The sequence below is a fragment of the Lagopus muta genome, chromosome 5, assembly GCF_023343835.1.
Source record: "Lagopus muta isolate bLagMut1 chromosome 5, bLagMut1 primary, whole genome shotgun sequence".
NCBI lineage: Eukaryota > Metazoa > Chordata > Aves > Galliformes > Phasianidae > Lagopus > Lagopus muta.
In genome coordinates this window covers 5,943,508-5,970,326 of record NC_064437.1, presented here as the reverse complement: position 1 = coordinate 5,970,326, position 26,819 = coordinate 5,943,508, and the positions used below count along the sequence as shown (strand labels likewise).

Below are 26,819 nucleotides of genomic sequence, written 5' to 3'. Positions count from 1 at the left end.
TCGGCGCATGTTCGGGCCGGGCCGGGCCCCGCCGACGGACCGCCCACACAGGTGAGCGGTTGCGGCGGCGCCGCCCCGGGCGGAGCGAGGACTGGTCGCGAGGCGCCGCGAGCAGGTAGGTGTGGGGACTTGGCTTCTCCTCCCGTGTCCCGCGCGGCGCTCGTCACGCGGTGCAGCCTGGCCCGAGCCCAAATTCTCACAGGTCATCGACAATTTTATCAGAAATTTTAACAAAAATTGAGGATAGTAGTGCAGGTAAGCAAAAGGCACCGTCAGACATAAGGGAATCCACCCCAAAGACGTTTAACTTCAATTCAATGTTAAGACTGTGAAGCAATTTCCAGACCGCAACTAAAAACCACGTGCTAATAGCCAGGACACTCTTGAGAAATTCCAAGAGTGACGTTTTACAATTTGCTCTTGCATCGCTGCTGGCAGCAGGTTGGAATTAGGGTTATTGACTCCCGTTGAGAGGAGCAAGGCACGGCTCCTTGCTAGCCCAGGTTTGGATGGACGGCCGCCATGTCAGCGTGCTCCAATGGCCGTGGGTGTGAAGCTGGAGCCTTCCTGCCCGCAGCACAGCAGCTGGACAAAGTGGTGCCAGCCAGCCGTGCACACAGCCCAGGTCAGCATGAACAGAGTAAGGACAACTTCATTTACAGAAGCATAACAAAAAAAAAAAAAATAATGCTAAGACAATTTAAGCTACACATTGATGCGTGATGCTGAAAACAATGCGATCGTCTGTTGTATTATAATCTTAGCATTCAGGTTGACAGGGTAACAGTTTGTGGAAGGAAATGAGCAAGGGAAAAAGGGAAAGGTGAACACACACACACACACAGAGCAGGGAGTGGCAGGACAAACAGGAGGACGAGGTTGACATAACAAAACAATGGGTGTATTAGGGAACAGTGGACGTGTAAGGTTAAAAAAAGTCTTTGATTAGCTGAACATGGTTCCTGAGGTCTAAAACGTGGGGGAGGAGTCCTGGGTCTCACTCCAGTACACAGGGGCAGCTGGGTGGAGAGAAAATGGAAAGAGTGCATTTAATTAATGAATTCTTTTATTGACAGAAAAGCGAGAAAGCTGTCAGTTTGCAAAGAGTCTTAAAAAGATCTCTTGCTGTTGAGACAGACCTCTGAAATAAAGGTTAGAATTTCAACCCATGTTAATCAGCAAACTAAATCCTCAAGCAAGTGTATCTTGCTCAGAACAGCATTTTTGGCTGAATTCTTAATCTACTTCCAGTTTGAACAGTCCTAGAGTACAACCAGCTCCTTATGTTAAATCTTCCTTACCTGTGGAATATACACAAGTAGAGCAGCACACAGTTGTTACTACAAACAGGAGTGCCTCTTAATTTCAGCAGTTACACAATATACTGCCAGGCCCTTTGTTATTTAGAAAACAGGAGGAGGATTAGCATTAAAAAGTGGCTTGTCCAAAATCATTCAATAATTCAACAAGAGAGAACTGGAAACATCTTGACCTCTTAATATCCAAACAGTGCAGCATTTTCCCATCCATCAGCTACAGGATCTTTAAAAGCTAATGCTTTTCATTTTCAATTCAAAAATCCAAGGTCCTAGCAGCTCAAGATCTCTCACTTTTAGTGCAAGAGGTATTCAGTAACACCCATACAGGTAATTAACATCCCACTCTACTTACCCAAAAAGTAAGTTTCAAATGCATCAGGAAGGATCTTCAATTTGGGAAGATTTCTGTCCACTTCAATTAATAACTGCTGACAGTCTGCTTTATATTTTGTGATTTACAATTGCACAAGACAAATCTTCCATGGTAAACAATGGATGCATAGGAATCCCAACCATCACCCTAATAAACAACAGAATTAAATTCAAGAGCATTCCGTGAAGACTGGAAATGACAACATTTTGAAGATGAGTTACTTTTCTCATTCTACCCTTTCATAATTTAGCTCTGTTTCCTTTATTATCTAAAAATGGTATCAATGAAAAATACTGCTCTGTCAATATTGTAAAACACAATGCACACATTGGAAGATTGAGGCTAAAGAATAAAGCATTCCAATACTGAAGTTATCGTTTTGCTAAAATTTTTCATTCTGAAACATAGAATTTTAAGTTTCAATAGCTAAATGAAGCTACTGACAAGTTAATGGGGAAACAACAGCAGGCAACATGGTTCTGACAACTGGATGCTATTTGTGTGAAGAAGCGACATACGGCTGGCATGTCAGGTGGCAAAGGATGGCAAGGAAATGCGTATAACCAAAGAAACCAGGAAGCCCAATACTGATGTTGCACACAACAGATTCTAAGAACTGAGCAGAAGCATTCTTTGTCACATCATGTCTCCAGGCTTAACGTAGCAGACAGACTCCTAGACAACTTAAAGTCAACTCAGTATATCAGGTCCTTTATTAAGCACCTTTATTGCCTTTTTATTCTGTCAGTACTTGGCAGTGATAACAGATATTTAACATTAATTCCCAGTACATGCCACCGATACAATTTCTTAAGTTACCTTGCATTGGAAATGTAGCTGTCAGGTGGCCAATTCATCTGCTAAACATTAGATAACCTCTTAAATAAAAAGTGCAATGGTTCGCTGTGAATTCAGTGAACTTTTACACGACAGAACCTCAGAAGACAGTATATCAGACAGACAGAAAAGGATATCAAATTTATCAAGATGAACAGCAACTACTTTCAGTTTCATGGTAGAATCATATGGACAGCTCAAAACTTGCAGGGATGACAAGGTTGAAACCAGCACAGTCAGAGGCAAAAGTATGTCCAAGATGTGAACTTGGTAGAGGATTTGAAAAGAAAAAAACCTGCCCACAGATGGTTGCAAACGACCTCCAGGCTGTGTATGAATCTAATGAAATTAATGAAAATATTACATTGTCTAAACCAACTGATGCATCATTAAAAAGATAACCAGAAAAAAATACGTATTTGGGGCCACTTAGATGAGTACATTGATATTGATCAATGCTGTAACAGAAGCATCAAGACATGAGAGACTGCTGGAACTCCTGAACTGCTGACCAAGCAGTCTACATCCACATTGTGACATGAAGATGTGACGCACCATATTGAGAAGAATACTCTGGGTCAAACTGAAGATTTACCAAGCCAAGAAAACGTGCTTTATGTTGAGAGCACATGATATGCTGACATATCTTCACAAAGGAATATTAAGGATGGAACATTTGAGCGTTGCAAACCTTGTGCAGGCAAAAATCCTGAGGCAAACGTAGCATGAATTCTCACTGAAGCTGCCATGACTCCTAATGAAGCAAGTGACAAATGGGATTAATATGCACTGCAGCTCACCCCACTGTTGATGCAGCTTGTTTCTTGGAAAATGAACCACCTCCCATCAGACTACAAACAGAGCACCTTCTCACATTCACATTACATTTGCCTGTTACTTTACAGCTCCGCACCCTTTTGAAAAAATAGGCAAACAGTTCACACTTCTGTACTTAAACTTTATTTCTTCATAATTACAGGCTATTGTTAGAATTTTTAAACAAAAGGGAAGTCTATAAATAGAGGCTAATCCCACCTGAACAAGTTTCTTTTTTTAAAAAAAGTTAAAACTTCATAAGTAATGCCATTTAGCTCACAGCAGTGGTTTGTTGGTAGTCTGAGTAAAAGTACTATAGTCAGAGTCAGTAACATGAAATGTAACATCAAATGACTCAAAACTTTTAAATTCCATAAAGGAAAGCAAGAATATATATATAATATATACATAATAATATTGTGTTGGTCCACTGAGTATACATTTTTTAACAAAAGATAAGAAACTATGTAATCCAGTTAAGCATGATTTGCAAGATTAGCGTACACTCATTGCAGAGATGTATAGATAAGTTTTAACTATTTAATCCTTGCAAAAATTTGAGTTACCTTTTTTGAGCAGGTGTTTCAATGCTCATTTCCCAGTGCAAAAGAAAAAACATCGCAGTCCGGTTCCCCATTTTCCTGATAAACTGAAAACTATCAAACTCTTTCAACAGCAGCATTGGCAGATAATAGGAAGAGGTTAAGTGTATTGAAGCATGGCTGAGTCCAACTCCCCCTCCCAGTGCTGTGTGTTGAAACTTCTCCATTTCCTCAACAGAAACACCACAAGTTAAAAGTGCAAGAAAGAAAGAAAAATCTCTTGATGCTTATGCTGCTGCCATCCATTTTTCTCAGATAGGGCAAAAGATTATTTTTGGAATTATTTTAATTAAACCAATTCTCCAGAATGGAGTTCTTTCAAAGTGAACAATAAGTTACTTTCATTAAGTTATTTTCATTAAAATCATATCAATCCCACTCAGTGACCATTAAAAAAAAAATAAATCAGTTTAAGGTGCAACTATCTGTTGGCATTCAATAAATTACACATACAGGAAAAAAGCAACCTTTAAAAAAATAATGAAAAAAATAATCAGACGTTTTCTTTCTATTCTCAATCTCATTTCATTTTCAACTTACTATCTTGCCAGTGAACGGGCAAGCAATCTTGCCAATTACTTATCTGCATATTTCACAAGCAAAACTGGCTCAAAGAGCAGCGGGGCCTTGTTATCTGACAGTCATCTTGGCCAACAGCAAATGCACACAAATCTTCCATTTAATTGCTTTATAAAACAAAGTAACTGGTCTTAAAACCTACGACCATGCAAGAAAAGCATTAAAGGTTTCTGTAAGACACACTCTTTTTGACTTGGATTCCATGAAGATTGTAACAGAATCTTCAATGAAGAGAAAAAAATAAAAATAAAAATCGATATGCATCCATATAAAATAAAGCACTCCACAACTCTGGCATTACTAAAATCTTTCTAGAAGAGATTTCAATGACTAACTGCTTGATGGGAGACAATCAGCCATGGCAGAATAATTGCTGTGTTCACTTTGTGTTCAATTACCAACTGCTGACAGATTACAGTCAAACTAATGTCTCATTTTCTGCATTTTCAACTGATTTGCTTACATCTGGGAAATGTTCCTTATTTTCCTGAAAACTTGAGAGAAACTGAATGCTAGAATTAAGTTATTCAAACAGTAAAAATAACCAAAAGGACTGAATTTAGCAGGAACACACCACTTTCAAAAGTTTAAATCCTTCCTTAATTTTTCTGTATATATGTAATCTTCTGATTAACATTTAAATAGGTTAGGTATTCAGGAAAAGGGACAAAACAGTTGACATATGACAACATCTTATTCTAAACTTCATGCTTCTGATATTTCAGATTTACTGAGTGCAATAGCCAGTTCCAAGTCTTCTTGCTCTTGCTGTTTTAGTCTTGCCAATCTTTCTTTCTCTTCTCTCTCGCTTTCCCTCTTAGCCCATTCAATCATGTCTTCCTCAGTAGAATACTGCATTTTTAAAAGACAAAATAATCAGATTAATAATGCAATAACTAATCCTGTTCTTGGTTTAAGTGAGTGTCAGTAAAACATTTGACATAGTAGTTTTTGAATATTACTTGCTTTCTATTGTCAGTAAATTATTACTATTAGCTTAGTTCAAGGTTTAACTGTTAAGAACTGCACTAAAGCCACCCTATTGCTCTGTTTTTCATTTAATACACTGTATTTCAAATTCAGTATTAAGTTTTGATAAAAGGTTGCAGGAGCAGCAAGTGCAATACTTTAAAATCAAACTATTTTTGAATAACAAACCAGTCTATAAAAAGTCTGAATGAATGGTGAGAACATAGAGCAAGTACACCCATATCCAGCATGACAGGACATCCTAATTAATTGTACTTTCATTAGAGATGCCTTTTCCAGATGACAGTGACTATGAAAATTAGCTGTAGAATGACTTTAATTGTGCAGATGAAACACACTTAGGTAAAAAGCAGCAGAATATTGAGGTAACAGTTAGAAGCCTATGATAACACAGAGAAAGATAAGTGTGATAAGTGGAGAAGTGGAGAAGAAAAAGAACAGATCCTTTCAGTGTACTTTGATATGAACAGAATATGAACTGAACTGCTGTGATACAATGACTAAGTCAGAAAACATGGTATTATTTTCAATACAAAAGATAATACCAGAATTTGTTTCTACTCAGCATGCAGAAATGCTAAGGGGTAGTTGAAGCCCTTGTGTTCATGAACGTCCCGGTGGAAAGTCTTACAGGGTTATCACAATGTACTCCAGTTAGTTCCTGCTTTGAGCTAGTATTTAAGAGTAGAAAAGATTGTGTTTTCTCCATAGTTCACTTGTTACTCTTTCAGTAGTAACAGCTAGAAAGGAATGCTTTTTCCTTTATAAAAATAATTAACTTTTGCTTCCTCCTCCACATTTCACATTCTGTCCTCCAAACTAGCTTCTCAGACCATCTAACCAGTAAAAGCAATCAGTAACATTACTGTCATGCTAAAAAGACACATCAGCCAGCACAAGTCAGTTCTGAAAAACTGTCAACCCTCCATTTGCTTCAATCAAGCAAATGGTTTATTACCCCCCAGCAAAAAAGAAGAAAAAAAGCAGTATGATCACGTTACTGTGAATGCAAATTGCATTTCACAGATATCAAGATGGAAAGTGAAATGATGCCTTCCAAAATTCCTCTTTGCAAAAGCTCAAAAATAAAATAAAATAAAAATTACATATATAGGCATGCACAAACCTTTAGATTTGCTTCTAGTGCTTGGACACCACGACTTCTATGAAATGGATTCTGGTTACAAAGAGACACTACTTTTCACTGCATCATACATAAATCTAGAGTTTACTAGCCATTCCAAACTCACCACATTACATTTCATTAACATACACTATTATGAAGCTGTTCATCACTATTTCAGTCATATATTTCACTATTATAACTAAACAGTTCAGTGACAGGAAGATTAAAATCATGTCTTTTGTTGTGTTTTTAATTAGATCATCAAGCGTGCTTTTATACCTATAGACATTTCACATCTGCTGTGTGCTTTGATAAAATGAATAATACCTAGAACAAATGTATGAAATGTCCTACTTCTAAAAGGAGGCCTCCATGAAAAAAGTGTTACAAACTCACAAAAGCAATGCAACATAAACATTAACTTCATCATTTATTGCATTGTTCTATTTTAGGGCAGCCTCAGCTGTAAACTAAATGTAACTATCGTTTAGTGGAAGGGAGATCCCACGTACAAAAGGGAGACGTGTTAATATTTTAAATTAGACTGAAGATGTCAGTGTGAACGATTCAAAGCTGACAGTATACTGAAACAAATGTAAAAAGTGTTTACTCACAGTACTGAAGTTTGCAAAATTGTTGGGGTCAGCCTCTTTACCGATGCTGGTGGGAGCAAATGGATCACAGAATAGATCTGCTTCTTGTTCTTTGGGAATTTCTGGGGTGGGAAAAGGCTGAAATGGATCGCTCGGTTTAAAGGAATCTGAAGAGTCTATTTGATTGATAGGTCTTTTCCCTTAGATTAAAATGAATTTAAAATGAATTTAAGATAGCAGGTAATAACACGCCAAAAATAGTATTAATAAAAAAGAAAAACAAATTCAAAAGCTATTTGGAATGCAACCTCCTCTTGATAAATTAGTGGAGTTATCATGACTTCAGAGGAAGGGTTGCCAGTTTAAAAAATGAGGGCATGGCCCAATATTTCTTAAAGTGTAATCAGATGAAAAGGAACACATGTATGTTAATGATTCAAGAGCACAATTATGTCCTGATGTAGCAATATTTCGGGAAGAGAATTCCTAAGTCTTTAGTCCCTATTCTATCAACACAGTAATTTCTTCAGCTTATCAATTACCCATGATGAAAAAAGCCTTACTGGAATTATTATTTGTCTGGATCAAAGTAACAGAATTTGATTTAGAGAACAGAAATGCAAATCTTCCAAAACAGCAAGGAAAAGCATCCTCTTGCTGTGCTAACACACACCATTTCACAGAAGAACTAAGACAGTTAAGCCATATAACAAACACTGTAACAAACAGGCTTAACTATTTTGTTCATCCTTGCCTAAGTAGCTGCAGATGAAATAGAAGCAGACGTGAGCCCACACCTGTTCTTTTTTCAGCTTAACCCCAGTCAGCTTTCAGCACCTCTGAGGACATTAATCCAAATCCTTCCAAGAACAGTTGAGCTAAATTTCATCCCACCATTCTCTCCATATGTTATTATTTACAGTAAAGGTTTCATTGCAGTTTCTTGAATTCACCCAGCAAATTCAGTAAGTGGTTTGACCACTGCAGTGGTCGTATGCTTCTGTTCTTCACAGACCAAAAGAGATTCTAATTCAGCAATGACTTCGAGGCTTCTAGGAATGCTCCCCTGGGGAATACATGATTTATTTAGACAATTCTCAGATAACCTTCCCATGATAGTCTTCCCTCACTGATCATGTTCTATCACTGGCAAACAAGGCATGGTTTTTATTTTCCTGAATACTGTGGGAGAAGCAGCTTCAAATGACATCTAGAAAAAGAATCCTTTTACAGAGGAAGGACTAATAATTGTAAGGATATGAAGTATATGCCAAACCCACCCAAAGATCATGAAATGGTAGCACTCATCAGTGCCTGGGAAGGCAATGGATATCAGAAGCAAGCAAGTAGCCCTTCCATGCACTTTCCATTATCAGGAAGTTTTAAAAGGACAGGCACTTCCTCAAAAAAGCATTCCTTTGTTTTGACCAAGAGAGTCATTAAGAACAAATACACTTCAATATCTCAATTTGTGATTCATGATGGGCAAAGAATTTATTGGGAATGGTTATCATGATAACCACAGGAAGAGGGTACTTTTTTTCTAGCCATCCATTAATAGCAGTACTGTTTTTCTGCCACTAGGTGCTTGCACTCTAAAAATGAATTTGTTCACCACCTTGTAGCCACTCCTAAATAAGGAATCCAAAATCCCACACACACTCCTTTAAGGGCCTCCATAGAAGGAAACACTATCAAACATTCAAATTAACACCACTTGTCACGTCAACTGCTTTTATGTTATGTTATTTGCAATGAAACAGGCTACTTGCAAGGCATGAAACAGATCTCCTCACTTCAGCATTACAATTAAGCACTTGAGTTTAAACTTTTAGTATTACTTTTTCTGTGTTGTCCTCTTTTGAGGGGAAAAGATGAATACTTACTCAAATTTCATGCTATAGTTTTCCCAACACTTTAAAATTCAACCATAGAGTGTAGTAGTGAAAGTGATGCAGTAGAAGTTTTTAAAGAGAATGAAATGAAGGATGAAAAGTTAAATGAATACGAGTAATGGAATGTATTTTCCAATCTATGGAAAACAAAAAAGATTGAAAGTACAGATTCTGTTGTAACATGGACTTCATGCAACCAGAAGAAGGTTTGGTTAACTTTGATGACAATCATAATATTTTCTGGAGAAGATTGATGTGTATTCATGGAGCAAACCAGAGGATTCAGCTATGGCTGAACAGAGAACAGCACAGGAAACCTGTGTTTATTGCTATTGCATTGGCTAGGTTCACACTACAGACCTCTGGCAAGGCAACATGGAAAAATTTAATCTGAACATCTGAGGCTGTCACCTTAACTCTAGTTTAATTTATTTTACTCCAGCCACATACACACTGAGTTGTTTTAATATTTATTTAAAGGCAGCATTAAAACTGGAAGTTTTGCAATAGGTAGAACACAATGGCTTCTCACTTCAAACAATACTCACAGCCTATTTCAACAGCAACTGTTTAATTTGTAGCCATTTGTGTTCTTGCAGATACCCATATTAACTCTATATTGTCTCATTTTTAAAAAAGAAACAAAAAACAAAACTCAGAAAAAACAGCAAGCTATGCTGCCACAAATGTCAAGCAAAATTTAACACTGAGGCAAAAAAAAACAACATCAGGAACAGACTTGTTTTACATCTTCTCACTCATTCATTGTTAGTCCAGTATACTTCACCATCCCCTTGTAATTACTGCCCTACCACCAATGTTAAATAATGCATCTCACATCAGCTCTTACCAGGAGGTGGTGGACAGGGCCTTGTGGGAGTTCCAGTTTTAGGGGGCAATGCAGGAGGGACATCCTCATTTTTGGCTGGTGGCTCTTCAAATGAGTTTTTAGTTATGACCACATTTTTGATGGAGCCTGATGTGGAAGAGCCAAAGGGATCCTCATTGTTGGCCTTTGAGAAAGAAAGAAAACAGCAACATACACACTTTCAGTGCAATGTCACCAAAACTTTCTATCTTTAGAAATGAAAGTTTGTTTTTAAACTCATAATCCAGGAAGAATAAAAGCAAACATTGATGAAAATTACAGAAAAACATCAGGAACAGTCAGTGTGTACAGCAATGAGAAGTTGAGTGCAGCTATATACATTCAAAGCCATTTGAAATACAGAGAAAACACAAAGCTTTGTGTCTTTCACACTGGAATTGCAAGACAATTTACTGTAAAAAGCCTCTGTCAAGAAAGTTAGCCATTGTAAATTTTAATTATTGGCAAAACTAACGATAAAAAAACCATAAGAAATAACAATACAGTAAGTCACTGCAGAGTTTCATGCATTTTCTGAGTGATACTAATTTCACATTACCTTTGACAGCGTGCTGAAGTCAGCAAAGCCACTTCCAAAGGATTCATTTCCAAACAGAGAGGCAAAGGGGTCTGTAGCTAAGTACACAAAAATCAAGCAAACAGAAATGAAATATGAAACACTGAAAGATCCTGCAACAAAAAAAGCAGCCGTTACATATACTGAAGCCTACTGAAGACTACTTCCATGTGAAATACATAATTAGGTGGGCACTTTTGCTATTTGAGATTTTACAAAAAAACCTAAATATAAACAACTGATTAACATTATAGAACATTAACATTAATTCTCCTGAAAAGGTTCTGTTGATGTATCTGTATTTTGTATTGATTGATGTATCTGTATTCTGTATTGATGTTGCTGGACGTTGTGTTGAGGGACATGGTTTAGTGGGAGCTATTGGGAATAGGTGAATGGTTGGACTGGATGATCTTTTAGGTCTTTTCCAACCTTGGTGATTCTATGATTCTATGATCTGTGTGCAGACAGGTATTTTTTGTGTATTTTGTGTACAGCCATAAGTGACTATGAACACAAATGAGATCACTTCCAACAGTAAGCTCACATCTGGAATACAGTGTCTTCAAACCTTGTATGAACTCAACCTGTAATAACAACAGTGTTCTTCAACTCTTGCATGCCACAAAGCATGTAAGAACTGCTGTTCTGTTGTAAAGTAAGAAGCATACTACATTTACCAATAATCCAATAATATCAATAATCTCTTCTGCCTCCAAAAACAGTGTTTTGGATTTTGTTTTTTGTTTTTGTTTTTTTTTACTGCTTACTGTACAATATCACAAAGATTCATGCCTTGGATGAATGCCTCCTGGTGCAACTTGGCAATAGAGTGGATTAGACTCCTCCCAAAAACATCTTTACCCTCAGATAAGAGAGGGACACAGCAATACAAACAGAAGCCTTGATCAAACAGTTATTTTATCTTAGATTCTCTTACATAGTACATAACTACCTTGTATTTTACTTTGAAAGCAACATGAAATCTCCTAAAAGCAACCTTAATAGGAAGTAGTAGAAACCACTCAACTAGCCCAAACACTTAGATCAGGGTATTTCAGCAGTTTTAGGTGAAGAGGAATATTTTTGCAAAATCAGTCTTTAGTGATACAGGCTGAGGATGAGGAGTTCTTTGCTTATTTTAAATAAGAACACTCTCCACAAACTTGTTCCTTATGTTAAATGTTAATTTGGAAAAGTCCTTAAAATGCCCCCATTACAAATTCAGTCAAGACTAGGAACAAAAACAAGAAAAAGAAAGTAAGTTTCATGTGCACAGTCTCCTTTTACCTGAATCATCTGATGTAGTAACAGTTGTTCCACCAGGGGCAAAAGGATCGTTTTTCTTCAGAATCTCTGTCTAAAATAAAAGAATTACTTTAGTAGGAAATTTGTTTTTTCAGCTTGATTAATTCACATTTTAAGAATACAATCACAATTTAAGTTTAGAAGGTTTAAGATAAGGTTGGTCCAGCATCTTTACGCCAGGCATCAAAGTTTAAAAAGAAAAAAAGACATTCTTTGTGAAGATATTGCTACACCAATAACAAAGGTGCAGCAAAGCATTTCTGACAAATGCATAACTTTAGAAATGCAGATCACACAAGGATCAGCTGCTACAGACTGTGCATCCCATGCCTTCACTTCTCCTATTGTCAGTCCATGAAGTATTAGAATATTGTGATTTGAAGAAGGATAGTGTGCAAAGTACTGAAGATTGTAGAAAACCAATTTTCAAGGCTGGAGGTCAGGTAATATGACCTCAACATCTGCATAACACGCATATCATACAGAAGGAAAAGAACACCCCTGTAAGGCAGAGTAATTCCTCACTATCTCATTTTTGCAGGTTCACCTCTGGCACACTCCATAGCCACTTAACTTGCTTCCTACATGCATTAATAGTCCACTTGTATTTTTAATACATACATGCAGATTTTATACACACACACAAAACTAGAACTGAGGTATGATTAGCACCACTGAAAGAGGATACTGCAAAAAGACTAGGACAAACTTAAGACATAATTTCAGCTTCTCAGAATAAGTGTCTATCAGCCCTCAATATTACTTTATTTTCATTAAAGTTACATCCCACAAGACTTAGTGTCCAGCTCTACCTCATTGTAGGCTGGTGATTAATCAGTAACTGCTCGGTTATAATATGAACAGCTAGAAGTTAGGCCTAAGTTTATTTGAAAGAATATGCCATTCAATAACAATTCCCACGTTATGACTGGGTTCCAGTGACAAATTTAAAAAGATGATGAAAAACAAACACCACATCTGTGAAACAGCTTGGGTTTTTAGAAGAACTTGCTATCACAGCAGTCTTTAAATAAGATAAAACATACTTATTGATCCTACAAGCTTCAGAGGGAAAAAAGTGAAGTCTCAACAGAACCTGAGGAGATTAATGAACTTGAAAGAAAACAAAGATTAAGTTCTACCAGCTATTAATAGAGCTTAACTCAGTCCCAAAACATTCTGACTTGTGGAGCTGCACACTGAAATATTTTTAAAATGTTTTTATTTCTATTTTCTGTGTAACTATTTCTAGAATGCAACAGAAAGAGACAAGAGAGCCACATATTTCTGAATATCCGCATTTTAAGGTAGGTCCAAATGCACCAGATAGTTTTGTCCAAATTATATATAGTAGTAAAAAATATGTTATCAGCTTACTGTGCTGTTATTATTGTTGCTTGCTGCACTGAATGGATCAGTGCCTGCAGTCACAAAAGGATCAGTGGAGGACTGTTTGAAAAAACAGTCAGCTGCAAAAGGATCTGAGCCTTTGAAGGGATCACCACCAAAGGGATCTAAAAAAAGATAAACATCTCATTAACAATTCTACTTGCTTTATTTAACTTAGCATCTTAAAAATGAAACTTTATATTGCTTCTTTCATTCTGCAGGAAGGTGACACATTCAAGACAGATTTGATGCTTCAAAAATCCTTGGTCTGTGAATAATCTTAATTCCATGGTTCAACCACTAGACAAACCAACATATTCTGCACACAACAAAAACTATATTGTGCTGCTAGTTCAGCAGAACCAGGTAAATACATTCTTTAACTCAGCCCCCTTACAAAGAAGCATTTTTATAACAACTAACGTTTTTCACAACTCCCATACTTTCTTCTCCTTCACTCCCCAAACATAACTGATGTTTCCTTATTTGACACTGGGTGCACCCACCATGCTGTAGCCTTCCTACTGCCCATTTTCTTTTTGCCACTGGTAACGCTGTTCAGGACTGAGCAAGTAATGCAATGGCATTGCTTAAACAGCCAGCCTCAACGGATTTCCCCATCTTTTTCAATATTTATGCTACAGAAAGATGCTGAATTAAGAGCCTTTAAACATACAGTCCAACTTCTCTGCAAACAAAACATCCTTTGAGTTTGGGGCCTTCCATTTACCACCTCCATATATTTAAATCCCCACTAAGAATACTTTCAAAAGCAAGAGGAAAGTTCCTAGGGAACAGGCTTCTCTGAAAAGGTTTAACACAAGTGGGCAGCTGCTACTGCTATATCTCCATCCTACAGTGGCTTTTTAAGTCATTACCATCTTTTTCCCACTGTAAGTGGTGATACTTCCCCCCCCCCCTCCCCCCCCCCATGTACTGTTCTACTAGGAATCATTTATTATTAAAAAAAAAAAAAGAGAAAGAAAAAAGGAAAGGTTAGAAGTTAAAAAGTTACTCACCAATTTTCCCAAAAGGGTCATCTTTGAAGGGATCACCTGTTCAAAGGAAAAAGTGACTTGTAGATTTTAAACCATAAAGCTCGTGTACTGAGTTGAAGTCTTTTTGATAGAAATAAGTTTCTAAAGCTAGAATTTCCCTCACTCAGAGGCAGAGTTTCATAATTCTCAGTGGAACAAGAGCTGATAACAGACAAAGCAATGAAGCACACAATAACAGCCATCTGAAAAATGCATCTCTGTTGGCTGCTCTCAGTAAAGATGCACATTGTGCAGTATTTACACCATAGTAATACAGGCTAATTACTGATGAAAACTTAGTTCCACTTTTATTAATTCTCACAGACACAATGGATAGCAGCCATCAAGTGTTCATTTCTATACTGGATACAAGTATATGGCACCAGTATATTTCTTCATTTCACATATATAAGGTCTTACAGCTCTAGATATCTACCTCTAAACAAACTGAGCACACAAAATCCAGGAGGTTGATTAATTGACATATCTTTCTCCTCTGAAAGGAAGGCTGTCATACCCCATAAGCAGAACTACTTCATAGTATAAACTATTTCATCATATAAACAAAATAAGAAACAATATGTATGTGAAATCACTGAAGTTGTTTTAATATTTTTAAGTGAAAAAGATGAACTAGAGCTTAAATCTACACTGGCAATCTTTTAAAGCCAAGTGATGCAAAATAAATTTAGCTTCTTTAGCTGCATACATCTGTTTCAACAGTTAATCCAAATTAACTCCTCCCATACTCCAAGTGTCTCCATCCAGACAGATCACTCCTCCCAACATTAGAAAAAAAAGGAGCAACAGAATTCTTAAGTGGCAAGTTCTTAAAATAAAGCCTAGCACTTCCACAAGATGAACAGATGGTACAGTTCCACATTATCTTTTTCTGAGTACCTAACTTGCCATAAGTAGGCCACAGCCATTCACTCTCAGCCACCCACATGCTCCCCACACCACAGCGCACTGAACCCTCAGATGATCTGCTTGTGGCTCCGTGCTCCAATTTAGATCAGTGACACCACATGTTTCACAAGTATGCCTGCACTTTTAATACCAAAATGAGACCTCCAGAAGGAAAAAAATGAAAAAGAAAAAAGAGGCACTCAGGAAAAAAAACACAGGTAAGAGACACACTCTGGAACTCTCATTTGTATTTTTGTAATGCTATCGGCTCTTGTCACTCAAGTACTTTCACATTTATTCCAAGAAGACTGGAAGTTTAATCTGTGTTCATACAAAACACATTTCTGCAAATCTGCACTTACAGAGAAGAGTGTACTTACTGCCAACAAAAGGGTCGGACTGGAAGAACTCTAAGCTTGTTTCAGAAACTATATCAGGCAACGGATGAGATTCAGCATCAAATGGATCCTCCTGAAAAACATGAAAGAAGTAAAGAAAGGTAAGAAGTGTGAGACACTTACCTCATACTGTTATCATTTATTAACTTCTTAAAGCTGAAATGAGTTTGAATTCATCAGAACTCAACAGAGAGCTATAGTATTCCTCAGTAAAAATCAACCTGCTATATAAGATAAATGCATTTATGACATCGTGCCCTATTTATTTTTATTTTTTCTTTTTACATTCACTTCTTCCCCCACTTAAATTTGAACAAACTCACTTTTCTCGTAACAGTTGCAGATGGAGTCTCTTTGTCTTCTTCTGCAGCAGCAGCTGTTGTTTCAGGACTATTTCTTGTCTATGTAAGGATAAAAGCAATTCAGTGTAAGTAAACAGAACACTACACTACTTACTCCATTTTAAGTATCAAACTGTTGTAAGAATATACTAAAGGATACCTCCAGAGGTTCATACTTAGAACACACTGAAGTGTTCGATAAATTGAGACAGAAAACCGGGCATTTAAAAAGCAAGACAGCTTTTAGATTTTCGTACTATTCCTCATTCTATTGGAAACAATTGGAAACAGCTGCTCTTCTTTAACATTAATTTTACTCTTCAATTTATGATGTTAAGCTTTGGAAAATAATGTTGCCTCTTTTTCTGCTTATCAACTTCCAGATCTCTGGAATACTCCCTCAGAATAACATCCTTAAAGTTCACTTTGAAAATGTTTAAAAACAAAATACAATCAATCTTAATACATTCTTAATTTATTCCAACTTCACAGCTGCATTGCATCATGATCAGGGAGGCAAAACATTTTACTCACTGGGGATACACTGTTTATTTGTTCATCTTCAGCTATGCTTTCCCTTTCAGCATTCTCATTAAGGTTAGCAGTTTCACTGCTGCTGTTGCTAAGACTAGAATGATCCGCAGTTCCGTTAACAAGTACAGTCTGTGGCTGAGAGTGCCAACTAAATTGGTTACTTTCCAGTTCTTTCAGCTCAAGAAGTTTTGTCTGCACCTGTGAACAGAAATAACGCATGTGTGTCAGCGCAGCAGCACATGGAAACTAGAATACAACTCCCCCTTCCTAACTGTGAGATGGAAGGTAATTCTCATACTCCAAAATCAAGTATAACAAACTATAACATTTCATAGAAAAGCACAAATCTGCTCCTGAAGAGATATGGTAGAAGACCTGAGAACCTTCTGTGCCAAGGAAGCAGGCCGTATCACTGGTGATCACTGGCAGTATTAAAGACGTGTTCCACTGCCACTCAAGCACATCAGACTTGCAAAGCCTTCGGTTTGTTTGGGTGTGGGTTTTTGATTTTTGTTTGATTTGTTTTGTTTATTCCCTTTTACATTACTCACTTGTAATTGCCTTAAGCTCCACAAATGTAAAAGGCTGCTTAATCAGAATTCAATAGAAAAAATTACAAAATTATCTTCCTCCACACAACTTTTGAAGTCTAGAAAATCCAAAATATATTTTCCTAAGCAGGCAGTTACAGCCACATGATTATTTCAGCAATAAATGAGAGAAATGCCAAAAGGTATGCAAGCTAACTGTTCATTGAAGTAATAAACTGTTGACTGCACATACAAAGTACAGCTTTGTTCTTAAAAAACAACGCAGCAATCTCTCTGCTTCTCTGTACCTAGTCCCAGTACTCTTCCATTCACCTTCCTCCTTCAAGAATACACTAAGTAAATGTGTAAAGTAAATCTATACCAACGTCACATCAATCTATGAACAGTGAGATCATGGCTCAGGCTGCGGCTGAGGAAGAAAACTTGAATAACTATTGGACATAAGGAATTTAAAGAGGCATTACTCATTAGTCATTCATTACATTAAAGCAAGTTATTTATCAATTATAATGAATTCCCTCTTATAACAATGGAGAAATAGAAATAAATACTTAGAGCAAAGCGAGTCAGTCTGTAAGAATTGTAACTACTAAACACATGTTCTGTGCAAGCAATGGAACGTATAGAAATTGTGAAAAGAAAGACATTTTCTCCATATGAAAAATCATACCAAAGCCTGTCAGCTAAAACAGGTTTTTTTGTTTTGCCTTTTTCTTTTTTTTTTAAATTATTGTTTTTCCTTTTATTTTTCCTTCCCCTTTCACAATGCCTTACCGAACTGATTTCCTGTTGTGAATCTTGCAGATGTTGCTGAAGAGGTCCCAGCTGTGCTTTCCCAGACTCTATGCAATGCTCAAGCTCTGCAGTTTCTTGCTGCAGACGACTCAGCTCCTCTTGAGCTTTGGTCAGCTCATCTTCATATGCTGAGATCTTTGACTCCTGGCTCGTTATTTCAGCTTTCAGCATGGCAATCTAAAGCATAAACAAGGATTCCAAAGTCAAATTAGGAAAAGAACAACAAACAACACACCAAAAATACCCCCACACCTCCAAATATATCTAGGAAAGGCTAAGATTTATGACCAGAAGATTTATGACCAGCTATTGCAGAGACTTCAGATCATACTCTAACAGAAGATTTATCTGCTATTTGTCCCAATGAGATCAAGCTGCTTTCCTGACCAATACAGGTATTACTAATATTTAAGATATGGGAAAAAATAAACCAACCCTGAAATTTTATGTTAGAAAAAAATATATATATATATGATTATTATTTTTTTTAATCCCAAGAAATCAGTCCTGATAATCAGTGTTTATAGTTACATTTACATTGTGTTACACATTTGTGTCATTTGTACACAACTTCACATGTGCAAACACATCTTACTACATTTGTTGGCACACTGAGACATAAAGAGGTCAGTGAAATAAGTGATGTCTCCTATTCTCTATTGGTCACAAAATCCTGCAACTCAGGCTGTTTAATCTTGAAAGTTTTTTCTCCTTTCCCAACCACCACAACACAGTGCAAGCATGCCTTACTCAAAATGCAGCATTCCTTCTTAAGGGCTGAAGCCACTAGGCCTTACCAAGTGGGCCTCCTCTGCACATTTCTGCCTGATATCATTAAGTTGCTCTTCCAACTTGGCCTTCTGCTCATCAAGATCATTAAGGATTTCCTGCGCTTCCTGTTTCTGAGCTTGCAGTTTCTGCAGATTACTGCTCTCCCGTTTTACTTCATCTTGTAGATCCTGTAATAAAACAGATTTGCTTTGCCTTTGTTTACTGCTCCCTCTGACCATTAAATTTCATGGTATAAATTGTGGTAATGATCAGCCAGATTTGAGAGTGGCAACATGTTATCTTCCAAAGGCTAACATGTACTGCACATCACACAAGCAAGTGTTCTCAAGTTTTAATTCTAAGAGAACAACAATTAGGTTATTTGCTTTTTCTTTTCTTTCATCAAACAACAACAACAACAACAAGGTATTGAAATATTGAAGATCACACTCCCAAACAGAAATTAGAACAGTTTAATCAGTGGGAGGTAGGCTTCCTTCCTGAATCCAGAAGTCATCCTTACTCAGGCTGCTACATTCTTTTCTATTTTAGCAACATGTTTTATTGAGTTCCTTAGTAACAGAAATTCTTTACTCTGTTCCTTTCCCCTCAAAAACACACACCCAAAAATACAAACTCATTTTAGCAGCAAGGTAAAGAGCAAAATCAGTGCCTTATTAACCCAATTGCACTTCCCTTAAGATTTTCCCCACCTCCAATTTTTGCTGAAATCACCCTCTTTTTTTTTTCCTGGTAAGAAATGCATGTTCCATATATGAAAACATGGCATGTTTTGTTACAGGGAACAGCTGTAAATAAAATATAAGATAGAGAAAGTAGCATCATATGATAATTAGTTCATTTCTGAGCAACAACAATGGCTATACTTCAAACTGCAGAGATAACACGGGAAAAAAACCAAGACAAGAATTTAGCAAGCACTGTCAAAGTCAAGAGGAAGAAGTAATACGGAGAGATCAAAAAAGGATTATTACAGAAGTAGTAGATGAGAGAAGATTGCAGTCTTTCTAAAAAAAAACAAAAAGAGTAATTGAACACAGAATCATATACAACAATAAAGAGATGAAAGAAAATTTAGGACAGTAAGAAAAAAAAGCTGACATGATGAGATCACGCATTCCTGTGCTGTTCTACAGTAAGATTCTGTTGTCACTTTTAGGTGATTAAGTTATCTTTTTTCAAAAAGGGGAAGAAGGTTAACTCATATCTGTTAACATCTCCAGTTAACCAGGACAAGAAGAGAGAAACAAACGTATATGGTGCAGCAGTCAGATGCCCAGCAAAACAGGGAACCTCAAGACAGTCAGAAGACTACCTAATAATATCAGAGACTCGTTTATTAAAAAAATCAAAATCCATTTATCAACTTCAGGATTAACGGCTGAAATTTCATGACTAACCTACAGCAGCCAGAATAGATGACTTATTGATTCTGCTTTATGGAAAATAAGTCAATATATGCAAAAAGCTCTGACAGCAGCTAGTGACTTGGACAACTGGGAAAGTGTCCAAATCCGTTCTGTTTTTTCATGACTTTGCACACAAATCCCATCTGACTCTCAACATACACAACCAGGTTGAGGGGTGGAAGTAACAGTTCCTTTCAGTCACACACACAAGCATAGTCACATAGATGACTTTCAATCTTGCTACTGGTTCTTGAGACCCAATGTCTGTTCCAGCCACAGCAGTAGAGAAGCGCTGAGGAGACATGACTGTACCTGATATCTCCAAAATAGATTCTTCTTTCTTCCATAGATGTGAACATAAGTTGTGCTTTTTTTTTTTTCCCCCAGGAGTTCCAAGCATTTGTTAAAAAAAATCTCTTCACAAAGTTTCAATATTCCACTTAAAACTGGAAACAGACCTTTTGACTTCATGTCAGAAAAATTCTAGGGAATTTTATTCCAGGATTCTTTCCCAGTTATTGTTGGGAAAGCCAGAAGAATCACCATTTATGTTAGAGTCTTTGCAGGCACACTAAGAAACCATACACATATACAAAGTGCTTGATGGAGGAGCTGAGTCTTGGGCATGTGGAAAAAAGCCCATAACTTGACGTAGTGCCTCAATGATGACACTTGTATGGTCAAAAATTGTTGTTTTAGTGATACATTAACTCTGAAAAACTGAGTTGTCTTCTGCCAAGAAGAACATTTTGTATCCGTGTTTCTTATCTCTGTTATTCATAAGAAAATAAAAACTCCATCACAGAATAAATAAAAAAAATGCCTTAGTTTCTCAATCTTTACTATTCTACCTGTTACCTCTTAAGAAAAACAGTCTTTAATCATTGCTGAGAGATAATGCTTTAATAAACATTAAAATATATCAGTTTGTTATGTTTTCTCTACAAGTCTTTTTCTGTCCCTGCCTCTCAGACTCTGTTTGTACAGCACACACATTATTTCATAGGGGAAAATAGCTATTCTATCTCTTCCCTCATACAGATCTGTTCAATCCATCACAAGCCTTTGTGAGGTTATAATTTATGTTGGTGAACATAATCCTGGTATCATGAACCTTTCCATGTGCTGCCACTAGATTAGCTTGATCAAAAGTGGCAGATTACAACACAGTTTGTGCCTACCATCTTTAGAAATATCACTATAAGAACATCAGAAAGAGAAAAGAAGCAAATAACATGATATTCTTCATCTGCTATCCTGTGAAGTTCTAGAAAGTTTCATGAAACATGCAGGTTCCTCCAACATTAAGGAACAAAGAGACCAGAGATACAGAGCCATCAGCTCAAATGAATGCTGGAGTCATGTCCCATTTGATTCTGATGGCTTTCCATTTTTCTGACATGTCAGTAACAGACTGCTCCTTCTTCACAGACTGAGAACTCCTTATGTTTAGCAGGATACAAATAGCTTATGTGATCACTAAGAGGTTAAAGATTTAAGACAGTTGTTTCGAACACAACCGCTCTGGATACAATGATCCCATTGATTCTGTGATGCTGCTGACTATCAAGGACTATAAACATAAAATCACACTAAGACTGCAACATTTTAGGCCTCACGATACTAATGGCAGGTGTTTTATTTAGCTTTAGACACCTCTCCTACAAAGGCAGCAGAGAACTCAATCTTAATATGAACACACATGTTTCAGAACAAACTAACAAAATCACCAAGTGTGCCCAAATAGAAACATCAGTGAGAATGTTTAACAGTGTGAAAAGGTCCTCTTCATCACAGACAAGAACGATGCTGGCATGCACAGACAGAACTGCAGGAATGGTCAACTTCTGCACACATTCCAGCAGCTGCTGAATCTGGCTGCCATTGTGACCACCAGGCCAGCATCTGCTTATCTTCTGAAAGGTCAGATTATTCAGTATCATCCAGGCTTTAAGGATATTAAATAGCTGAGCACAAGAGTCACAATGCTTGCAACACTGGCTTTTCTTTCCCAACCTTCCAGCCCCCAAAACAAAATAAAATTAGAAATTTATATCATTTACTCATAATCAAATAGAGAGTATTTGAACTAATAAAGATTCCCGAAACAAAGGCAGAAATAAATGTAAATGATCAGATAGAACACTGAAGTTTTTTTTCTTATTGTTGCAATTCCAGCTGCTTCTGCACCTTAAAATTTAACTTAAATATGCTTTGCAGTATTTAATTCAGAGCTTATACTGTTAACACCCTAAACACTGATGCTGACTATATAATTTTTAATTCATAAGGCACTTGCAAAATTCAAATTACACTAAGTTCAATGACGCCCCTTTAAATAAAAATCAAATATATTACTTCAGAATTCACTTATTTTAGGCAATATTCTTCTCAAGCTGGATAATTACTGAGACTTTTAAGAAGCAGCCCCATAGAAAAGTCCTTTTAATTCAGCCTTGTTAAGTTTACTAATTTGTGGCACAATCGCGTCTTATTCAGTTTTTAGTAGATCAGCCCTGCTTAAAAGAGGATTTATTATTTTGAATATCTCTCATTAAAATCTCCATGCAGATTGCATATCCTAGCAGCTCACACATTTATACAGAGATGCAGAACCCTACTAATCCACATTGGTATACCAAATATATTTCAACATACATTCTTTTCCTCAGCCACCACTCAGCAAGTGATGCGATCTAAAGATTCAGTAATCTCATTGCTATTAAAGCATCACATGGTGCAATATCAGATATCTGAGCAACAATTCTGCGTCTTATTTACCTGCACCTCACTCGTCCTCTGTTTGATGGTATCTTCTTTCTCCTTCAGGTCTTGCTCTACATTATTCTTTTCCCTAGAAGACCAGCAAACAATGCAAGAATACTTAAGAACATCAGCTACAGCAGGTACAGTTATCCAGCCTCCTAACCCTGTATCTCTCTTTAAATACATAGTGAAACATTAAACACAAAAGATCTAAGGGATTTCTGCTTTCCAAATAATTTACAAGACAGAAGCCCACATAAGCCTTGTGCATAAAAAAAAAAAAAAGATGCCTTTCACCCAACTGCACTTTAGTGATAAGAATGGCTTAAAAATGGAAGGGGGCGGGAGGGAAAAATCAATGAAATACTGTCTTCAGTGATCTCACTGTTGCTATGGAGCGCTTGTCTAATGAAAACTGCTGGGAAAAGTGGGAGGGATTGCATCAGATTCCATCTGTTAACCCCTGCAAATACAGTAATTCCTATGCTACCAGCAGCTAAAAGCATTTTCAGGAGGCCACCCTAGCAGATTATTAACCTTGACTATCATATTTTAGACAGATTTGTTGGTAAGATCAGTCAGAAGAAGAAAAGTTAGCCTGCTGTAATCACTAAGTGCTTAACAGACTCCATATATAGTTATTTGCTGTGTCATATCAAGTCTGTCCCTACAGACATTTATGCAAGCTTACAAGTGACTACTGATGACAGGGGAATTACCATCAGTAAATTCTTGGCAGCCAAGATAACAATAGCTTTAAGAAAGGAAAAAGCCACACAACCCAAAAGTGTTCTTATAAAAAAAGAATTTATCCCTAGACAATGTATGCTATGTTTTCTCCTTTACCAGATGTAGAAAAGCAGAGCAGGCTTTGCAATTTTAACAATAGCTTTTATATACAAACATTTATGTTTATAAAGACTCTGCTATTAAAATGCCTATGTACACTGAAGATGAGAGTATTATCATTTTTCAAATTCTGACATTTCCCTAAGGTAATTCATTTAGAAAAGCTATCAAATGATATTACTAGCACGTACTAAAATTAATCATATATTAATAGCAGCAGAATGGGCAATCAATCTGAAACTATTAATCTTATTTTTACTCTTCTCTAGTACGAAATCAAGCACTACCATCCCCAAAGTAAAAAGGGGAATTTCCTCTGAGAAAGTTGACTTTATTCAGGCTAAGGAGTGCTTGTTTACTGCTAAGGCATATACAATAGAAGATGGAAAAAATCAGGTATCATGCCTTACAAATATTCATTCAGAAAAATTATCACTATATCTCACACTCAATTATTGTTTATCTCAGCACCCAATTAACTTACTGACCATGCTTTAAGGAGAGGTTTACATGGAGGAAAATAGACGTGGAAAGAGGGACTCTGAAGAACAAGCTGTGCTATTTTTTTTAGGTGTCAACCTTCATGTTTCAAAAAACTTCCCAGTCCCCATTCATCAGGAAAAAAAATAATCATGAAAATGCTGCACAGATCTATTGTTTCCTTCAAACCAAATGCTTTTCTCTAGCTCAATAAACCAGCATTTGTTGCAGAGTTGAATTTAGATATTTAAAGCATCACAAGACAGAGTTGAAACAAGTCCTGTTGACTTCTGCCTTTTATAACTTTCCATAAATAAACGGTCCCCATCTCAAAGCGCTTCCACAGATCTAAACAGAAGGCAAGTTCAAAAATACCAAGCCCTCAGATACTTATCAAACACAAACATTCAGGCACATTATTCCTAATTGAAGATAAATGACAGAATAATTGACTAGATCAACAAATAGTTGTTTTGTTATTTTTCCAGCTTGGGTATGAAAACTGAGCAGGAAATAAAATGCAAGCAGGTACGTATGCCTTAACATATAGCTTTCCCTAATTCCTGTCACTGATAGGCCTGAAGAGACCATCAGAAAAGAAACTCGCTTCCCTTCTATTTCAACAGTGGTCAGGTACCAAAATCTTGCAATCTGGACACAATACCCACCCACAGCCAGCTTACACTGGTCAGATCACAACACAGACAATGAATGGAAAAAACATCAAATGAAAGAATTATTGTCAGGCCGAACAAGAAACACTTAGGCAGCAGTCTCAGACAAAGGAAAACAAGCTAAGTGAATACAGGCCGAACAATGCATCTACCCTCCCTGCTCACCACTGTGAGTAAAGCATCTTTGTTTCAAATGAAGGTAATGCAGACCTACTTAATTTACTAATTCTTCTGAATGCCTCCATTTCTTTTACAGACTATCTGGTAAACCTGCATACCAGGGATATAACCAAACTGTATTATTGGATATGACAGATTTCTTGAATCATACAGTCCCATAACATCTCCTGGAAACACAAAAACACCTGTGGTCTCAACAATAAGTTAACATTTGAAACCAACTCAAACTCCATTAGGTAAGCAATGCAGTTTCCCTAGGTAACTTAATAGCAGCCAGGTCAGGAGGTCTTTTTGTTAAATAAATTAAAAATAATGATTGAAAACAAACAAATAACAAAAGAACAACCCAACACACACACTTCATAATATACAAATCAAATAACACCAGTAAATCCAGCAGCTTTGCAATTTGTGAATGGAGTATTATTTAAGAATTGGAACCAGCACACAGGGAACATTTGCAATAGCTGACAGCTGAGTAGACCCATGTCAGTAGAGCCACTTAAGCCATCTATGAAACAATCCTGGCCTCACTTCTTGATAGCTAACAATCAGAACAACACTAGTTAAAAATGAAAAATAGTAAATAGATCAGTTCTTTTCCACAAAATATGATTGATAGCTGCTCACAGACTTAGTAGCATCATTTAAACTCAGTTGCCCAACATTTCCTATTGTCACATACATGTGCAATTGTGGGAATTCCCAGTGTAGAAGTGCTTAATGTTGACACTGCTAGAAAAAAAAACCAAACATCTAGAGTTTGCTCAGTTTTTCCTCCCCTTCAGTCCCCCAGTTTTCAGCTGGAACAACCCAGCTGCTCCCAAACCAGATTAGAAGAAAGCAGCTGGTTTACAGTTCTTACTGTTGATTTGCTATCAAGTTCTATATTTCTGGACTTTTAAACAAAGCTTTGATGCAAATACATGGCAACGAAAGGTTGCCCCTGGAAAAAAATAGAGCATTTTGTTATTTCCTTACTTTTGAGAGACAAACTTACCTGCTCTAAAATTCTCCTAGCTTGACTTATGTTCAGGAAAATGCAGCCACTGCTCTCCAACACTCACAAAGGGTGGCACCAAGTTAAGCTCAACTATTCACACTTACAAAGCAATGTCCTACTGATAAAATCTGAAGAAATCCCACTCATTTGTGGGCCACAGCTAACTTTAATGAACAAAAAGAAAGCAGGGTGTGCTGGGTCAAGAAAAAGGCTCAATGGCTCAAAAAGAGAATATTAAGAACATCTGGTTTAACCTCCCACTAGGCTGATGAAAAAAAAAAAGCAGAAATAACTCTCAAGAAATGCAATGCAACGGAAATAGAATTTACAGATCTTCTGAAAAAAGCAGTACTGCTGTCAGGCTCAAAATGAGGCACATTCCATAGCATCCCTAGGCAAGTCATTTGCCCTACCAGAGGGGAATTAACCTTACTAATAGGCATTGTGCTTTTTATTTCCCATCTGATATTCAATCTCCATTTTCTCACCTTATGTTTTCATCAAATTAGATTCAAAAAGCTCTTGGCTACCAGACGTTTTCCCACACAAACACATCACTTCTGCATTCTTCACTCAGCCTTTCAACAAACAGCATTTTCACAACACAGTCATTCTCTTCATTATTTTAGGGAGTTCCTCTGGTTGTTTTCTTTAGTTTAAATGTGCATTTCAAAAATAGATTCAATTTCTACTAATGGCTCTCAAAAACGCAGCTCTCATTGATAAAACACAACTCGTGGATTAGAATTAGTACATACTGGGCTTAATCATTAAACATTCTGTTTTGTTTAATAATGAATCAAATTGTTTGGATGACATTTTAATATGG

General features: G+C 36.8%; 1 protein-coding gene and 1 long non-coding RNA gene across 6 annotated transcripts in view; one reads left to right on the top strand and one right to left on the bottom strand.

Moving 5' to 3' along the window:
- The first annotated feature begins 4 nt into the window (after window positions 1-4).
- On the top strand, window positions 5-15,684 carry LOC125693867 (uncharacterized). Its single transcript, XR_007377289.1, has 4 exons — window positions 5-115; window positions 13,136-13,190; window positions 13,494-13,638; window positions 15,583-15,684. It is a non-coding gene; the product is annotated as an uncharacterized LOC125693867 (long non-coding RNA).
- EPS15 (epidermal growth factor receptor pathway substrate 15) overlaps window positions 3,467-26,819 on the bottom strand; it is a 42,588-nt gene continuing 19,235 nt past the window's right edge. For 2 of the 5 annotated variants that reach the window (XM_048946247.1, XM_048946250.1), the window contains 13 exons: window positions 22,820-22,892; window positions 18,635-18,796; window positions 17,817-18,014; window positions 16,492-16,689; window positions 15,940-16,017; window positions 15,599-15,689; window positions 14,292-14,327; window positions 13,261-13,397; window positions 11,866-11,935; window positions 10,558-10,634; window positions 9,981-10,143; window positions 7,257-7,435; window positions 3,467-5,378 (listed from right to left, as the gene is read on the bottom strand). In XM_048946247.1, the coding sequence (XP_048802204.1) occupies window positions 5,232-5,378; window positions 7,257-7,435; window positions 9,981-10,143; window positions 10,558-10,634; window positions 11,866-11,935; window positions 13,261-13,397; window positions 14,292-14,327; window positions 15,599-15,689; window positions 15,940-16,017; window positions 16,492-16,689; window positions 17,817-18,014; window positions 18,635-18,796; window positions 22,820-22,892 (1,609 nt within the window). In that variant the 3' untranslated portion in view covers window positions 3,467-5,231. Of the gene's footprint in view, window positions 5,379-6,642; window positions 6,694-7,256; window positions 7,436-9,980; window positions 10,144-10,557; window positions 10,635-11,865; window positions 11,936-13,260; window positions 13,398-14,291; window positions 14,328-15,598; window positions 15,690-15,939; window positions 16,018-16,491; window positions 16,690-17,816; window positions 18,015-18,634; window positions 18,797-22,819; window positions 22,893-26,819 lie in introns of all 5 variants that reach the window. The other 3 variants (XM_048946252.1, XM_048946248.1, XM_048946251.1) reach the window with 3 other exon arrangements.